This window comes from Echiichthys vipera (assembly GCF_963691815.1).
Source record: "Echiichthys vipera genome assembly, chromosome: 2".
Classification (NCBI taxonomy): Eukaryota; Metazoa; Chordata; class Actinopteri; order Perciformes; family Trachinidae; genus Echiichthys; species Echiichthys vipera.
In genome coordinates this window covers 6,424,942-6,444,356 of record NC_139827.1, presented here as the reverse complement: position 1 = coordinate 6,444,356, position 19,415 = coordinate 6,424,942, and the positions used below count along the sequence as shown (strand labels likewise).

General features: G+C 41.0%; 1 protein-coding gene across 1 annotated transcript; it reads left to right on the top strand.

Moving 5' to 3' along the window:
• LOC310957242 (vascular cell adhesion protein 1-like) lies at nt 1-18,406 on the top strand. Its single transcript, XM_083927730.1, has 5 exons — nt 1-72; nt 15,666-15,935; nt 16,053-16,385; nt 17,110-17,367; nt 17,535-18,406. The coding sequence occupies exons 1-5, from the start codon at nt 36-38 to the stop codon at nt 17,705-17,707; spliced, it is 1,071 nt and encodes a 356-aa protein (XP_083783856.1). The 5' UTR covers nt 1-35; the 3' UTR covers nt 17,708-18,406.
• Nucleotides 18,407-19,415: the final 1,009 nt, after the last annotated feature.

Here is a 19,415-nt window from a genome sequence, read left to right as displayed (position 1 = left end):
TGTTTTTCCGTTTCATTCTCCTGGTTGTTTCTCTGATGAGTTTCCTGCGCAGCTTCCGTGTGTCCAGTTGTGGTAAGTGAAGAGTTTTTTCATCTCCAGTTCTCCTCATAAGACTGTTTGTGTAAAATTATGATTCCCTATGGTGGTCTGTGCTGGTTGTGCCCAAAAAATACACTTTTTTTCTGCTGAATCTCAGTTTTGCAAACTCAAAATCATGTTGATGTTTTTTAAATTTGAAATATTTCCTAATGTTGTATTATTTATTTATTTCCCGTCCACTTTCCTGCACACTTTGACTCTTCTTTTTGAGATTCCTTTGGACTTTCATTCTGTATTTGATTTACGCACTTGGTATCAGCTACCAAGCTCCTCTCCTGTGAAACCAAGGCCCAGTTCAGGGGGCAGACACCGTCTCCACATTTAACAACACACTGGGGAAAAAGAGTATAAGTGATATTGGGTCCGTCTGTCTCTCTCTGTCTCTAGAGGATAGTCTATACCTACAGTGTCTCGAGATAACTTTTGTTATGATTTGGCACTATAAATATAGTATTTTTGCTCTTGACAAATCAAGTCATATTATTAGTATCATTATTATTGATCAGAAACGAGCAGGTATCTTGAATAGATAACATATACAGTATATCTACATGGATGAAAGGCTTTTATGTGGAGTGACAGATTTATAAGTACTTTAAAAGTGTATCTGTTAATTTGACATGAAGCCGTTTAAAGTCCCGACCTTAAACGTTTTGTGTTCCAGATGAAAACTGTGCAGATAAACCTGTCTTCACTCCATCCAGACTGGTAGTGAAGCACGGTGATCCAGCTTCTGCCAGCTGCTCTGCATGTCAGCACGCTTGCCTCGGCAGCTTTTTTAATATGGAAATCTCTGAGGGGTCCTTGACGAAAAACCAAACCCTGATTTCTTGGACGGTGGACAGACTGAGTCAATGGCACACATCTCCCTTGTGCTATTATAACAATGCCTCTGGTTACCAGTGTTGTAGCACCCTGCCTGTAACTGTCTACCGTAAGTAAACAACAAACACTTGTTAGTGATGATTTAGTGAGTTTTAAAGCATCTTTGGTAGATTTAAGTGTAGATTCCCTCATGTTGTAACTGTTTGTGTCTCTGTTGTCTCCACAGAGCCTCCAGATAACGTGTCCATCAGCTTTATTAATCACACCGGGCCGGTGTTTGAGGGTCGTCAGTACGCTCTGCAGTGTACAGTCCAGGGTGTTGCTCCTGTTGAGAACCTCACTGTGACCTTCTACAGAGGACAGACAGCACTGGGTCAACTGCAGTCCAACAACAATACAGAGAAGGAACCAGTGACTGAGGTCTTCACTTTAGACATCACCCCCAGGAAAGAAGACCATGGAGTCAAGCACTGGTGTGAAGCAAAGCTGGAACTGGGACCTGAAGGACCACAGCGTCCTCCAGTGATGACGTCAGAAAGCATCACTGTCACTGTGTTCTGTGAGTCTCAAAACTAAGTCAATACACCTCAACTTTGTGTTGAGCTTGGTCCCATTATCAAGTTTACATAACACATTCGTGTCAAACTGTTGTCTCTGGTCATCCTGTTGTTCAATGTAACGGTATTATTTAAAATGGGAAAGATTTCTGAACAAAATGAATGAATCAATGCCCTTAAAGCGTAATTCCAGTGTAAAATCATCCCAGGGTATTTTTCGGCAAATTCGGTCATCAAATAAGCCATGAAGACCGGTAGGATCGCTAACAGCCAGATGTGGCTATCACTGATTAGCTCGGGGCAGTACGGTGAAGTCATTAAAACGTCTTTTTTAACCACTAATTCTGCTCAAAATAACACCAAACCTCTGCAGTAGCATGAGAAGAGTCCTGACAAATTAACTGAAGCACCAACAACGTAGTTAGTGAAGCCGGAGTTTATTAAAAGAGTGTTTTGAAGACTTACCTACTGGCCCCGGTACCAGCTCCTCTCATAGTAAAGTCCATTCAAGTCGATTACCAAAGTCAATCCAAAAGGAACGAGCCCATTGGTGCTTTGTTTTCTGTGTAGGGACTCTTCTCATGCTGCTGCAGAGGTTTTATATCATTTTGAGCAGAATTTGTGGTTAAAAAAGACGTTTTATTGCCTTCACCGTGCTGCCCCGAGCTAATCAGTGTTAGCCACGTCCGGCTGTTAACGACTCTCCAGAATTTCTCCGTTAAAAGTTGTTACAAAAAAAAAATCTTGATGGCTTATTTGATGCATGTAAGTGCCGAAAAAGACCATGGGATGATTTTGCGCCGGAGTTACACTTTAAAGGCAAACCCAGGGCTTGGTACAGGGCGTAAACCTTTTATGTCCAGGTCATTTTTTTAGGATTGTGAGGTTTTGTTACAAGATTTATTCACAATCTCTTTTTAATACTTTTCATTGATTGAAGCTTTATTAAAAAAAACAACACACACAGATGTAAAGAGTCACCAATAGCACTGATTTATGAAGACAAATAGAAATTACAGAATATGGAGGTACGAGGTTTCCATCAGACAGCGACAATATAGTTTACCTGCATTGTAACTGTTCTTTTCTTTTGCTAGTTAATTGTCTTAGTTTGCTGTTTTTAGTCACATGGGTGTAAAGGTTTGAACTTGATGAGTGAATGACAGGTTTGTAATGTAATTCTCTGTATAATCACCGCACAGATAAGCCTCGGTTAGAGGAGTCATCACATCCAGATCCCATCACCGTCCAAGAAGGAAAACCTCTAAATCTGAACTGCTCTGCCGTGGGAAACCCCAGCCCCTCGTACACCTGGACGCTCCCGTCAGCCAACGCCTTCCCCTCCAACAGCAGCGTTCTCACTATCACCTCTGTAACTTCTGCAGATGAAGGGCTGTACATCTGCTCTGTCACCAACACTCTGGGGACCACCGCTGTGACGTTTAAGGTGTTCGTCCAAGGTGAGTTCAAACTTAAACTTTTACCTTCACCTCCGGTTCAACTCATTCATAAACCTGAAATACAAGAATGCCATGACAGCTGGAGCTGCCGTTTGCAAATGAGGATATTAATATTCATCCCTAAGCAAAGAACTGACTTATGTTAAAGTATGTGCATAGTTTATCATCTTTAAACCTGACAAAAGGGTGACAAAAGAATATAAAACCAGTAAATAACACTCACAGACCAACTGACGACGGATGATGGGGACATTTTTCGTCAGTGTCGTATGTGCGAGCAAACGTATTGGCACGTAAATTGGGTCGGTGCACTGTTGGTGTGAAGCTGACTCTGTTCAAAGCGTGCTTCTCACCTGTGTACACTGCACACCTGTGGTTGGAATATAAAAAAGCCAGCCTTCAGAGACTGCAGGTGGCACACAATGCTGCTCTGAGGTCAAGGAATTAAACGCAAAACCTTTTCTCAGTTCAACCACATTTATGATTCGTCTTTACGGTCCTTTTTAATGATCCAACTTAGTAATATTTCACAAACTTTTACTGCCTTTGTCAGTTTCAGGCGCTGTTTTATTTTACCAATAACAAAACCGTGAACGTTAATATAATAATGTAATTATAATTTACAGAAGAGGAAATGTGGCGGATGTCGGTGCTTCATTTAAAGATGCAGATTGAAGTCAACTGTCTATTTGTCTGTAGGTTTGGAGTTAACCTCAACTAGATTGTCGCCAACAACCACACCCCCCACAACAACAACAACGACAACAACAACAACAACAACAACAACAACAACAACAACGACAACAACAACACCAACAACAACAACAACAACAGCCACAAAGACAACAACTGTAGCAAACGGTTGTACCAGCAGCAAACTGCTCCACAGGTTCATAATGTGCTTTATGATTTTATTCTCTGCTTCAGTTTGAGTTTATTCCCAGTAAACGTAAAAATATGTGTTTCTAGAACAAAAACATGTTATAACTTAGTCACTAAATACTACGGTTTGGCAATACATGGTATTTTATCCATGTCTTATCAATCACATTTGATGTCAATGCAATCTTTTCTCTAAATACAGGGGAAACAGTCTGCTGCTGTGAGATTACTTTGTACAATGTAAACATGATATTTAACCACTAGAGTGCACCAGCTTGTAAGTGAGCAGTGATGTTTCCCTTTCTGCAAATGCATACAAGCAACACACTATAAAAGATGCATGGCTGTATTAATAATTGATAAATTAGAGTATATATATATTTTACGGTCACAGCGCAGGCATGCTATCACCTCTGAGAGGCTGCACTTGCAAATGCTAAATGCTAACATCAGCATGCTAACATCACAAGCACACAGTGAACATGCTTCAATGTTTAGTAGTAGCAGTGTTTGCCATGTTTAACCTTTAAGCTTAGTTTAATTTGCTGTTTAGCACTAAACACAAGCTGAGGCTGGGACTGTCATTATCTTTTTTGATGTTGAGATATACGGGAGCACAATTTTCATTTAATCTCTTTCTAATCGATGAAAAAGAAGTCTAACTGATGAAGGAGATTGTCGTAATTGTTCAAATGGTCAGCTGTTGCCTGTATTGTTGCAACCATAGACTGTATAAAAAATGGACGTAGACTCTCAGTCTCGGTCGTTCTTTGAACTTGATCCAATCGTCCTCGTCTACGGGACTCGCCATCAAAATAGGGCATGTATGTGACGTCAGGGGAAGGGAGATACGTCCATCTGGCTGACGTTTACCTCTGAAGAGAAGTGAGGGCCAGTGGCTAGCTGTCACTCAAGAGGCCGCGCCCCTAAGTATTCATAAACTTTAACCTCCAATAAAATAAAAACTAGCCTGGTCCAAAAATAATTCACCCCCCTCAGTGTTGTCATGGAGATATGACCTAAACACACAGATGAGAATGTTTTTTTGTACCAGGCTTTAAACAGGTTTAATGATGCTGTGAAAACGGCCTGTTTAACATGGGGGTCAATGAGAAACTGCTCTATTATGAAACTACTCCTAGTGGACACTCGAAGAACTGCAGTTTTTGGCACTTCATTATTGGATCAACCAGGAAGTCGTTGTGGTGGGGGGTTGGTTTCAACGGAGAGTTTGGACCCGGAAATCGTATTTTGAAAGGGTGTTACGTCAGACTGAACAGCCAGATAGCAACTGAAACCAACTACTTGTGAAGAAAACAAGTTTTTGTTTTTTACTCTTTATTTATTTAAACTAATGAGATATGACAATCACATGAGTTAGCTTTGGAGTTTTTAGCAGCATATTTAGTTTTAAAGTTTTAAGTCTTTGGAAATAACCATGATAGCCTTTCCCAAAGGGGGTTTATTGGCATGGAAAACAATATTTAACTTTGCCAAATCAAATGAGCAATATACACTCACCGGCCACTTTATTAGGCACACCTGCTGCTTAATAAAGTGTCAGTCTGGTGGTGAAAGTAGGTGGTGGTGTGTGTTCACAGATGCTCTCCTGCATTCCTCTGTTGGAACCAGTGGATATTTGAGTTACTGTTGCCTTTCTATCAGCTCCAACCAGTCTGGCCATTCTGCTCTGACCTCTTGCATCAACAAGGCATTTGCGCCCACAGAACTGCCAATCACTGGATATTGGATATTTTCTTTTTTTGGGACCATTCTCTGCAAACCCTAAAAATGGTTGTGCGTGAAAATCCCAGTAGATCAGCAGTTTCTGAAATACTCAGACCAGCCCGTCTGGCACCAACAACCATGCCACGTTTAAATTCACTTAAATCACTGTTCTTCCCCGTTCTGATGCACGCTTTGAACTGCAGCAGATCGTCTTCACCATGTCTACATGCCTAAATGCACTGAGTTGCTGCCATGTGATTGGCTGATTAGAAATGTGCGTTAACGAGTTGGACAGGTGCACCTAATAAAGTGGCCGGTTAGTGTAAAAACAAAAAAACACATAACAAAATAAATCTACAAACCAAAAAACAATTCAACATTTGCCATAACAAATATGTCTTTATGCTAAGCTATGCTAGCTGTCCCTGGGCTCCACCTTCAAGTTTAATGGAAAGACCTGAGAGTGGTGCTGACCTCTCGTCTCACTCTCTTAACAGTAAGGGAATATCAATGTGTAGTTAAACATGGACGTCACATGCCTCCCCCTCAGGGTTATGATCATTAGGCGACTGTAGAGTGAATCCCTGAAAAGCAGCACCCATATTGTTCTCATATTACAGGACTTTCTTGCTGCTTTTGTCTAAGAGTCTAAGCTCGTCTGAGTTTTATGCATTTATTCATGTCAAACAACTCAAAAAAAAACTATTCAGCCGAGAAGGGACAGAGTTCTTCCACCAAAGCTGGTTCCGAGGTCTGACGCAGATCTTGTGTTAAACAATCATTTATAAATAGGTTTCATACAAGACGGCACTTCTGCACGCAAAGATAAGGAACAATTGCCCAGTCGTAACCACTTCTCCTGACGCCATTGACAGTTTGGTGGAAACATACAGTGTGTCAGAGGGCGCAGACTTGCAACAGCATTAAAACAAACTCTCAAATAAGACAATTTCCTCCATATTTTTGACTTACCCCTCATCTCTGTCTTCTACTGCCTTGACTGATCTGTTCAAAATGTCCCAATGGACGTCAGCTTTAGAAATTGACTTTAGGAAGGCAGCCTGCTGTGGTGCAAAGCTTGCTTTTCACAATGCAATACTGATGTTTTACCACTAGATGAGGGTAGACTGTAATCTACAAAGTGAGCCGTCTGCCTCTGTGTCCAATCAGAACCGGGCTGTAACTACCGCTGAGGACACTGAGGTCATTATGTATTATATTCTAGGTTAGAGTTCATTCATTCATCTTCAACCGCTTGTCCCTGTCGGGGTTGCGGGGGGCTGGAGCCGATCCCAGCTGACATCGAGCGTGAGGCGGGGTACACCCTGGACAGGACGCCAGTCTATCACAGGGCACATAGAGACAAACAGAGACAACCATTCACACCTACGGGTGATTTAGAGTCATCAATGAACCGAACACGTGCACGTCTTCGGACTGTGGGAGGAAACCGGAGAACCCGGAGAAAACCCACGCAGACACGGGAGAACATGCAAACTCCACACAGAAGGGCCCCAGCCAGGATTCAAACCAGGAACCTTCTTGCTTTGAGGCGACAGTGCTAACCACCACACTTAAATTTGACTTTGAAAGTTTGGGTTGTATGAACATGTCTTGACAAGTCTTTCCAAACTAATAAATGCTAAATGTGTAAGGAATAAGGAACTAAACATAAATTAAAATACAGTTCGATGTTTGACGGCTCAAATCAGGAGATTGAAAGAACAAGCAAACATGGTATTGTAGGGATCTGATGACTCATAACTTAATTATATATAAATACATTTTATGTTATGTCTTATTCAGTATTTTCACTATCCATGTACATTTAACGGTTAATGGGAATAAAAGTTTAAAGCTTAATTTAAGTAACTTAATCCGTGCTGTGTCAAGATTACAATCAAAGAATGGTGCAACCACGTCATTCTCCGAGCCCATTTCCTCTCATTGAAACATTTTTCTACTCCCAACCCCCAAGAGAAGAAATACACAGGACGGTGCTTCTTTGTGCCACAGTTTAATTCACACACTGTATTAGTAACAGCATTGATAGCTTCCTCTATTATTATTATTATTATTATTATTATTATTATCATTCATCATTCATCTTCAACCGCTTATCCCGGGGTCGGGGTCGCAGGGGGGCTGGAGCCGATCCCAACTGACATTATTATGAATAAGCACATCATTCACACACTCACTTCCACCCCCCAAGCATTATTATGTTGGAGTATTATATTGACGTCAGTAATAACATGCAGGTTGTAAGCAGCACAAACGTCACCATAAAGCAACAGCGATTAATACGATATGTAAGAATTCAAGGATTATTATTATAGTTGATTACGATTGGGATACTGTGGAGCAGTGGCAGAGATCGGCGGTTCCATTCCCCACCTCCCCCGGTCCACATGTCTGTTTCAATTTGTCCAACATTGACCCCCATTTTGACCTAAAATGACTGGACTAATTTGACAGTTAGCTTAGCGCATACAGGGGAAACAGCCAGTCTGGCTTTGTCCAAAGGGGCGACTGTGGCTAAGTGGAAAAGTGGATGGTCCTACATTTGAGGGATTGGCAGTTGGATCCCCATCTCCTCCGGTCCACATATCGAAGTGTCCTTGGGCAAGACACTGAACCCCGAATTGCTCCCTGTGCTGCGCATGGGTGTGTAAATGTGGTGTGAATGGTTAGATTAGATGGTCTGTAGATGTCCACTGCCATCAGTGTGAATGTCTGTGAATGGATGAATGTGACAAACACTGTGAAAGCGCCTTGAGTAGTCAGAGGACTAGAAAGGCGCTTTATAAGTACAAGTCCATTTACTTATTTAAAGGTTTTATTTCTTACATATACCAGCAAACAAATGGCTTTGCTATAGTGTGAACTATGAAAAATCTGAATTAGAAAGAACAAAGTTAAATGAAAATATGAATATAAATATATGTAAAGATGTACACATTACGCTAACATTTAAACGCGGGTGAAAATCCACGATGTAAAGGGCACTACATAGGATTGTAAAGGAGTTTGACACGTCACAATTCAACACAATTTGATTCTTTAGCCTTTCTATGTTGATATAAAATTGTGTTGAATTGTGACGTGTCAAACTCCTTTACAATCCTACGCAGTGCCCTTTACATCGTGGATGTTCACCCGCGTTTAACTGTCAGCGTAATGTTTGTTCATTTTGCCATTGTTTTGCCAACCTGTGAGCCTGTTGCTCTTTACCCCACGTGCATGTCTGGTGTTTTGTTTATTCGTATTTCAACCATCCTCCCTTTGTTGTTGTCAGCGTTCACAGGTCGAGACATGCAGCAGCTCGCCAACCAGATCAACAGATGAACACACGGTAGAAGGAAAGATACTGTTAATCAAGAAAGGCTAAACACAACGTGTAGAACTGGTTATAAATACATGAATAAATATCTTAACAACTGTCTAAAAGGATGGACAAAGTCTTGAGGCAGTACAAAAGCATTAGCACATTTTATTTATAGTGCCAAATCATAACAAAAGTTATCTCAGGACACTTTACAGAGTAGGTAAAGACCACACTCTATGACTTATTTATGATTTACATAGACCCAACAATTCCTCTGTAGAGTACGGTGGAGACGAAAACCTTCCCTATAACAGACAGGAACGTCAGACAGACCCAGCTCTGTGGAGGACGCACATCTGTCTGCACCGGTTGGGGAGGAAGAAAAGGAGAGAGAAAGATAAAGACAGACAAAAGACAGAGAGACAGACACACTTCCAGAGATAAAGGCCTCAAAATGAACCTAATTAGTTTGACAGGTACAAATGCTTTTCAGTTGGTGCCAAGGAAACAAGAAATATCAGCAGCTGGTGACAACTGAGCTCTCAGACAGTAAAAAAAACATTTGCTCCTTCATTTCTTTTAAATTGCATCATTGTGACTTTGTGTTTGAGGCAACAGTGTGACTAAAGAACATGACTTCAGTGAATAACATGACTGACGTTAGTTCATCTGGAAATCATGTTGTTTTCCTGTCCAGACGCTGAAGTTTAGTCACACTTCTTATGAGATTCCCCCTCCGCAACTCACCCTCGGCCCACTTCCTCTCAGTAACCCTCAGCTGATTATGTACTTCAATATTTCACTTCTCTTTACTTTGCAGAACTGGGAAACTTGGTCTAAATATACGCGGAAGACTTTAAGTGAAGAGTACGTTTCACAAGTAGGGGAACGACACGGTGTGGACGTAAAGATCATGTGCGTGACCTCATTTTTAAAGTATATCTAAAGATGACATCCATAAACACTGCTGTTGGAGAGGGAGGTGTAATTCACGTGAATCCAGGGAGATAAATAAAGGTATAAGCTTCAGGTCCTGGGTCGGACTGTCTCTGTTTATGCTTTGTGTCAAACTGTTATGGCTCAAACGTCATCATTACTTTTAAGTGAAACAGGTTTCATCCGAAGAACATGTTGTTAAAGAACGGCAGAGACAGTAGTGTACAACAAGTGCCTGTTGAACCTGTCTAACAGCTGAGGTAGGCTACAGCAGCCTACCTTATAAATACAGAGCTTATTAATGTTTTTAGTATGAAGTAAGGTTACATGTTATTTGATAAAATCTTTCTGAAACGTCTGTCTGAAGGTTGTTTTTTTACCCCTATTCATGTGTAAAAAATATATAATGGATGGGCATTTTCAAAACTTTCCCCTACTGGGATTGTTCGGGGCTTTTTTCTTCTCACTCAGGACATGTTGAGGATACAAAATCAGTTGCAATTTGTCCAACATTAACCCCCATTTTGACTTAAAATGGCTGGACTAATTTGACAGTTAGCTTAGCGCATACAGGGGGAACAGCCAGCCTGGCTCTGTCCAAAGGGGCGACTGTGGCTAAGTGGAAAAGTGGATGGTCCTACATTTGAGGGATTGGCAGTTGGATCCCCATCCCCCCCGGTCCACATGTTGAAGTGTCCTTGGGCAAGACACTGAACCCCAAATTGCTCCCCGTGCTGCACATGGGTGTGTGAATGTGGTGTGAGTGGTTAGATTAGATGGTATGTAGATGTCCACTACCATCAGTGTGAATGTCTGTGTGAATGTGACAAACACTGTTAAAGCGCCTTGAGTAGTCAGAAGACTAGAAAGGCGCTATATAAGTACAAGTCCATTTACCATTTTACCAAAGGTCACCATAGCACCTCTAAAGGTGCTGCATGTTTGAGTGTAGCCAGCATTATTCAGTTGATGCTAAAAAAACGGAGCGAAACATCGTGATTTACGGCTCCAACTTTGCAACATGGCGGTGCCCGTATCAGTGATATTTTGGCTTTTGTCTCCGGTTGAATAAAACCAAAAGCCACAGTGTCAAAAGACAAAAGCACTTTGAAAGAGCAAAGACAACAGCACATAGAAATATATATACAAGCAATCAACACAGTGAGATAAACAGTCAACGATTAATCGAACAACAAATAAACAACAAGAAAAATGAAAAAGACTGCAAAAAACAACATATAGATAAATACAAAGAGTCTATAAAGGTGCGTTTTAAAATAAGTCACAGATTCAGCAGGGCCTATAACTGACCTAAGTATTAATACAAAATAAACAGCGTAGCCTGCACATATTTCCCCTGATGGTCTCTATTCCAGTGGTGTGGCTCCGCTGCTCTTATCATAACAAGTGCCATTAAAATATCTGGCCCTACATGGACCGCTGCCTTCCTCTGACTGACTACAAGGTATGCAGGCTAGTGTGTGTGTGTGTGTGTGTGTGTGTGTGTGGGGGGGGGGGGTGGGGGGGGGTTAAAAACGTAACCAATGTGGAGAAAGAAATGAGAAAACAGTTGGAGATCTGAAGTATGAGGAGGAGCGCAGCAGATATTTGAGGGGGGGAGGGTGAACGTGACCAATCAGGACACTTGAAAGGAGATTTTTGACTTTTCTGCTGAAGTCAGAGGAATTTCAGGAAGCAGATAAGAGAAATCTGCTTCCAGACCACTAAAAAAAGAGACATAAAGGACAAATGGAGGCAGAGAGAAGGACTTTGAAGCAGGGACGTCGGTCACAGCTGCATGGATTTCACTCCTGACTTATGACTTTATGTCCTTGTGCTGTTTTATCAACTGCTTACATGTGTATTTTTTATGTTTTAACTAACCTGTGTTGCTGTAATTTGTTATGCTCATGTGTTTTTGTGCTGCTTTCTCCTATGTGCTTTTTAATATTTACAAAAATGTCATCAACCTGCCAGGGACTGCAGATGAAAATTAGCCTCAATGGCTAAATCTGGCACATTTACAACACTCTTGGTGCTCTTGTTAATTAATATGCGTTGTCCCTTTTTTAATAAATAAATCTAGAAAATTTAATAAAAATCCCCCAGAAACAGTCCCACGAACCAAACCCCATCTCTGCAATAATAATTCATAAAGGCTGTTTTAAAGTCCTTCTTCCTGCCTCCATTTAATAACGCTCATGTCGACTAAATGGGTTCATTCAGACTTTAACATTTACATTTCAACAAGACATTTCATCTGCTTTACCCTGCTTTGTCTATTTAATAATGCTCATGGGTAGACTGGTTTATTCAGACCTCAACATTAAGTCTTTTATTGTTATATGTCAACAAGACATTTTCACCTGCTTTACCCAATGTATAGATCCGTTGTGGTATTTATGAAAATAAACACATGGGTAATTAGATTATGCCCCATTTGCTCATGTGAACAAACTATTTCAAACTTAGCATGTCCTATCTAAACCTTAAACTCTGCGGTTTGTGTGCATTTAAAGTGTGTGTGTGCTGTTTTATGTGTATTTACAGTGTGTGTGTGCTGTCTTAATGTGTATCTTTGGCTCAGAGGGTTGGTCCGGTGTTGTGCCGTATTCAGCACCCCTGCCATGAAATGCACCCCCTCGCATTATAGGTGATATTCTGGATCAGAAGGCTGTTGTTTCCACCTATAGGAGTAGCTTATATACATACATACAGGTGTATATACATATATATATATATATATATATATATATATACAGGTATACATACATAGAGGTAACCCACAACTGTCACAACATTGGTTACTTCCAGTCTTTAAACTATTTTAAAGAGTTCAAAATCACAAACTTGGATAATAGCGAACACAAAACAACACCTTGTTGTATGTTCTGTGGAAATCTACTGCAGCCATAATTATAAAATTAAATAAATGGATCTTTTGAGCAAGTTTAATGTATTTGACTCAGCGTTTCCTAAATATGATCCCAGTTTTTCTTGCAATTCATAGGTTCAAAAGTGTGTGCTTTTAATTTGGTTGCCTGTGTATAAACTACTCCTATAGGTCGAAAGGTCACCTATAACGCCATGGGGTGCATGTCACGGCCGGGGTGCTGAATACGGCACAACACCAGCATCAGGGTCATAAGGAGCGTCACTCATCCTCTCGATGACACCGGAATTTCCCCAAAATGCTTCGGAAATCCTCCCCGACTGCTGACTAGTTTCAATTTCACTTGTCATTTTCTAATAATGGCGCGACTCTGAAAGCTCCAGTGCACCGGACAGAGGGTCTTTCTCAGGGAAATAAGGGAGGGGACGCTTTACTTTCATTTTCCCTCGCACACTCGCGCATCATCGGGCTCATCTGTTTGTCATTAACAGCTCTTTTGCTTTGGAGATCAACTCGAAATCATGTTTTTCTGTCACTTATTTGCGGTTCTGTCTTTGGTGTCTTTTCTGCGGGACTTCCGTGTGTCCAGCTGTGGTGAGTTTCCCGTCTTTGTTGCGGCCTGTCATGTTATAGAAAGCGCTTTATCTCTCTAATGATAGGGTAACTGATGTTAAGCGTATTAGTGGAGCTTTATTTACAAAGACATGCCATCAAACACAGATAATTTTACTTATTTAATGTTATTTAATGTTATTACCCGTGTGTTTCATGTTCTCAACGCTTGTATTTGTACTGACTATTGCTTTAATTTATGTGTCAGGCTCCATTAGACAAATATATCTCGTTTTATCACATTTTATTTTTGTTTAATTTGTTTTAAAAATGTGAAACATTCTTTCAATACTCACACTGTGGTAATGCAGTTGTGATACAGTGTTGCTGCCTCTGTCTTATAGTAATGTAGGCTACCATTAGTTATCTCACATTCTTATTTTATTACACTTAACACTTTAAACTTTGCCCAGCATGCTGTGGCAGTAGATCACTGCACATAATTACGGTTAAAGCAAATTGGGATTTGGAATAGCTTTCATTAACAAATAACTCCCTTTCACTGTCTTCATTTCAATTTCAATTCAATTCAATTTTATTTATAGTGCCAAATCATAACAAAAGTTATCTCAGGACACTTTACAGAGTAGGTAAAGACCACACTCTATGACTTATTTATAATTTACATAGACCCAACAATTCCCCCGTAGAGTACGGTGGAGACGAAAACCTTCACTATAACAGACAGGAACGTCAGACAGACCCAGCTCTGTGGACGACGGACATCTGTCTGCACCGGTTGGGGAGAAAGAAAAGGAGAGAGAGAGAGAGAAAGACAAAGATAGAAAAAAGACAGAGAGAGACAGAAACACTTCAACAGATGCAAGCAACCAAAGAGTTGAAACAGTAACTATAACAACATCTATAGTAATGTGAATATGACTCATATGTTATGGCAGTTAATACAGCAGGTATTTATTTTATTTAACCTTTTTTAAAAGACTCATTAAGATTAGAAATCTCTTTTACAAGATAGTCCTGGCCAAGACAGGCAGCAGCACAGTCACATACTGTTCACACAAACACAAACATTAAAAACACTTAGCGGCCAAAACAGCAAACAGTTTAATTTCCGCTGCAATAATAAAAGCCTCAGGACAAAAACATCTACAGCCAGATGCTTCTGCCTCCTATTTTGGCAGACAAATGTGGCATTTAGTACCATAAGAACGGTTTGAACTGTACCAAAGTATTAAATAGGTTAACTTATAACCTCATTTATTTATTTATTTATTTATTTATTGAGTGACTAGTGACTAGAAATATAGAAATGCAAATAGATATGATTATAAAATCAATAAAATTAAAATGAAAGTATTTTGGGGGGTTAGTGTGTATGTGCAAAATAACATGAAAGCAGGACAATTGCTAATGTTATTTTTGCAGATATTAGGTTGCCTGGCAACATGCACCTAAGTCCACCTTTGTTTATTGACCTTTTTGTTTGTTTATTTCAGACACGTCAGTTAGATAAATCATCTTCACACATTATCTTTGTTTACATTTCACATGACTGAAAGGGAAAGCGGGAGAAGCTAAAGCTTATCTTGTCCCGCCCCCGTTAACCTTTAACTAAAATCTATTCAATAACGAAATTCCATTGCTAGGCAACAGCCTGGGTCCTTGTTAACTTCCTGTTAGTTGATGTCATTCACATTCACAGCAACAGGAATCAAACTTGGGCACATTTAGAATGAAAGGTCTAAATACGGAAAATATAATTAACAACAGATACAGTACATAACACTAACTAAAGGTTGAATATGTAGAATCTTTATTAAAAGCTATATTTCAACTAATAATAATAATAATACACCCACGGGGCGTTTTGAGGGGTACAGAATGAAAGTATTGGTTTGACAATGACTTTCTATCACGTTCTGTTCACATTGTACCAGCCAATAGCGTTGGGCGTTGCGGGTTGCCAGGTTTGTCTGTTGTTCAGCTACAGAAACAAGGAATCATTCTGAGTTAGAGATAGCTAATCGATTACACACCAAAGAAAGACCTTCAGTTAAATTCTGGCTAACGTTAAATACTGTTGTAGTATGAATTCATTAGTCCAAATTAGTCGTTACACTGTTTGATTCATCACTTGACATGATACAGGCTGATCGCTTGACACACTCAGCAACAAATCTGGCAACCCGACTGCTGGAATTATTTTTAGTTGTTGCCGCTACGATCTTGAGACACTAGATGTCGCTGTTCTGCTCATTCTCCGTAATAAACCTTTAACTTTTGGTGTCTTGAATGACTTTACGTGTTGTCTTTAATGGTGTGTCTGATTGTTAATTTAACATGAAGCTGTTTAAAGTCCCGACCTTAAACGTTTTGTGTTCCAGATGAAAACTGCGTGGATAAACCTGAGTTCACTCCATCCAGACTGGTAGTGAAGCACGGTGATCCAGCCTCTGCCAGCTGCTCTGCATGTCAGCACGCTTGCCTCGGCAACTTATTTAATTTGGAAATCTCTGAGGGGTCCTTGACGAAAAACGATACCCTGATTTCATGGACGGTGGGCAGACTGAGGCAATGGCGCACGTCTCCCTTGTGCTATTATAACAATGCCTCTGGTTACCAGTGTTGTAGCACCCTGCCTGTAACTGTCTACCGTAAGTAAATGAAAAACACGTGTTAGTGATGATTTAGTGAGTTTTAAAGCATCTCTGGTGAATGTAAGTGTAGATTCCCTCATGTTGTAACTGTTTGTGTCTCTGTTGTCTCCACAGAGCCTCCAGATAACGTGTCCATCAGCTTTATTAATCACACCGGGCCGATGTTTGAGGGTCGTCAGTACGCTCTGCAGTGTACAGTCCAGGGTGTTGCTCCTGTTGAAAACCTCACTGTGACCTTCTACAGAGGACAGACAGCACTGGGTCAACGGCAGTCCAACAACAATACAGAGAAGGAACCAGTGACGGAGGTCTTCACTTTAGACATCACCCCCAGGAAAGAAGACAATGGAGTCCAGTACTGGTGTGAAGCAAAGCTGGAACTGGGACCTGAAGGACCACAGCGTCCTCCAGTGATGACGTCAGAAAGCATCGCTGTCACTGTGTTCTGTGAGTCTGAAAACTAAGTCGACACACCCTTGACACCCTTTGTTACCATGTTGATGGAAGAAGCATTTTGATTTGTTACTTAGAGCTGCTCAGATCAAGCACTGGTATGTGAAAGGGGAAGCTCCTATAGGGGTCATCCGTATGTTCCCCGGTCACATTAGCCTCTGCCTTTGCTGATTTAATTCAGCATTTTGTTACGGCTAGCGGTCACGGTTAGGGTCAGGGTTAGGCGGTAGTGTTAGGGTCTACGTAAGCCTGTTTGACGGGGAACTCTGTACTGATTGTGGAAAAAACAACAAACCAGGAACAAACCATTTCTGTGAAAAGCGGGTAACATCGGATGTTCCTCTGTCACATACAGAGCGAGGAACATAGGACCCGGGGAACATAGGTACGCTCCCCTCCTATGAACCCACTTGGACCTTTGTAGTATCTTTTATCCAATGTTTTGGTTTTACAGCCCACAAAATAACTGTGTTGGTTCACTCTTGTCGCTCACATCGGCCTGTTTTCAGCGAAAAATCTTTAAAATCCACTGTACTCTACCTATGCAGCCCTAAATGGCAGCTGGGGAACATCATAGAGTATGAAGTCACATAAAGAGACAGATATTTCCCTCAGGAGATGGTGTAGTTTATTGGGTAATTAGTTTAAATTTCATTAGATTGTTCCCATGTTACTGCGATGACATGTTGCATTTCTTCCTCACTCAATCACCGCACAGATAAGCCTCGTTTAGAGGAGTCATCACATCCAGATCAGATCACCGTCCAAGAAGGAAAACCCCTAAATCTCAACTGCTCTGCTGTGGGAAACCCCAGCCCCTCGTACACCTGGACGCTCCCATCAGCCAACGCTTCCCCCTCCAACAGCAGCGTTCTCACTATCAACTCGGTAACAACTGCGGATAAAGGGCTGTACATCTGCACTGTGAGCAACGATGCGGGGACCACCACTGGGAAGTTTAACGTGGATGTCCAAGGTGAGTTTCAAGTGTTGTCCTCAGGGTTATAACCACAATATTGCCTCCAGTGTTGCTTTCTCTCTTTAGGAAGGAAGTTCATTGTGACTGTTTTGGTAATTGTCTGACGTATAATATTCTCTGTTCCTTTTTTTCTTTACCCAAACCCCTCACCTAACTCTTTGCAGTCAGCTACATGGTAATCATTATAGCTGTGTTAGCAGCAGTTGCTGTTCTGGTTGTCGTCTTGGGCCTGATTGGATACTTCAGTTGCTACAAGCAGAACAGAGTGGGAAAGTACAACCTGAAGGACGTTTTCCGTTTGCACACACGACACTCTGCCGTGCCCACTGTGGAGTAAGTCTGCGGGAGGACATGAAACGTGTGTGGTCCATTGGAGATCGGATCTCTCTCTAGCCCCCTCATTTCCTGTAATCTCTCTACTGACACTATCTTGTGACAGAAAGTTCCCCAAATGATAAAAAAAAGGAGTTAAAGTCAGGCTTAAACTTGTGTAACCCGCTGAACGGAACGAGTCACAAGCTCTCTTATCCCAACTGCTGTGTTTGCAATATCTTCATTTACTGTAAAGTGCAGTGTTTATCTTATTGAGGAGCGATGCGTACACTTCCGATTTTTTCATCACTACAAAAAATGTCCAGTCTATTATATCAGTAAAGTTAAAAGTGCTGATTTTGATGCCATGTCTGTGTCTCTTAAACTGTGACTTTAAAACGTCCTGACTGCAGTCGAAAAGCAGTGGGCACATTTACATGAATGTGAATTCACGTGTGTCGTCCCAAAACACACACAAATATCTGAATATATAATATAAACATGCAGTTTTATGCAGAATTATATTAATTATATATTGTAGTGTGATTTTGGATGTAGAGTGCTGGCAAGTATTATGTGTATTGCTTAATATTAAGATACTAACTACTTCTTTCTTTCTTTCTTGTCTCGTTTCTGTGTTGTGTATATTTGTGTGTATGTGTGTGTGCTGTATTGACGTGCCAGCTTAGTGACACTGAAAACCAGAAATACAAGCAAAAACTGTATGATAGCACTGGACCTATGATAAGGAATGATATGGTTTGAACATGTTTATTTTAAAAATGTATACACTTTATAAATATCCACTTTATATTTAATTGATGTTTTATTGCTTTTTGTGGTAGCAAATACATGCAGCAGGGTACTTTCAAGTAACAGTAATTCAATGGAGACCGTGTTAAAACAACACATTACTGATGCACTAGCTGGAGCCGATCCCAGCTGACATCCGGCATGAGGCGGGGTACACCCTGGACAGGACGCCAGTCTATTACAGGGCACATAGAGACAAACAGAGACAGACAACCATTCACACCTACGGACAATTTTAGAGTCATCAATAAACCTAACACATGCACGTCTTTGGACTGTGGGAGGAAACCATGAGAACCCGGAGAAAACCCACGCAGACACGGGGAGAACATGCAAACTCCACACAGAAGGGCCCCAGCCGGGATCCAAACCAGGAACCCTCTTGTTGTGAGGCGACAGTGCTGACCAACACACCACCGTGTTGCACTAGTTTGCTAAAAATGTGACTTAATCCGCTATTTGTTGCAAAATGATGTTAACTTAAAGTATTGCCGTCACAGATTCCAGTTATTCAGTGTAAGAATCTGACCTCGACTCATAGTACATGTCACAGACTGTTGGACATGCTCACTAAGTCTTACAGTGAGACAAAATGGCAAGTACAGAAGTGAACCCCCAAAGTACTGATGTAATTATAGTTTTCCTGTTTATAAGATTATTCAATGATAAACCAGCTTGAACTCTGCAGAACTCATGTTCACGCTGGAGGAAGCGAAAGCATCCCAGGAATGTTTCACTCCTACCCTTTTTCTCCCCTCCCTCACTACCTCTCCCCCCCTACGGGGAAGAAACTTGGAGGAGTTGAGAAGAGGAGAGAGGAGGATGAGAGACACTTTATCTTCGATCATGAATAATAGGTCAACCACTGATAAAGTAGCCCTGTCATAACAGATGAAATCCACCCCAAAATAATGTCTTTT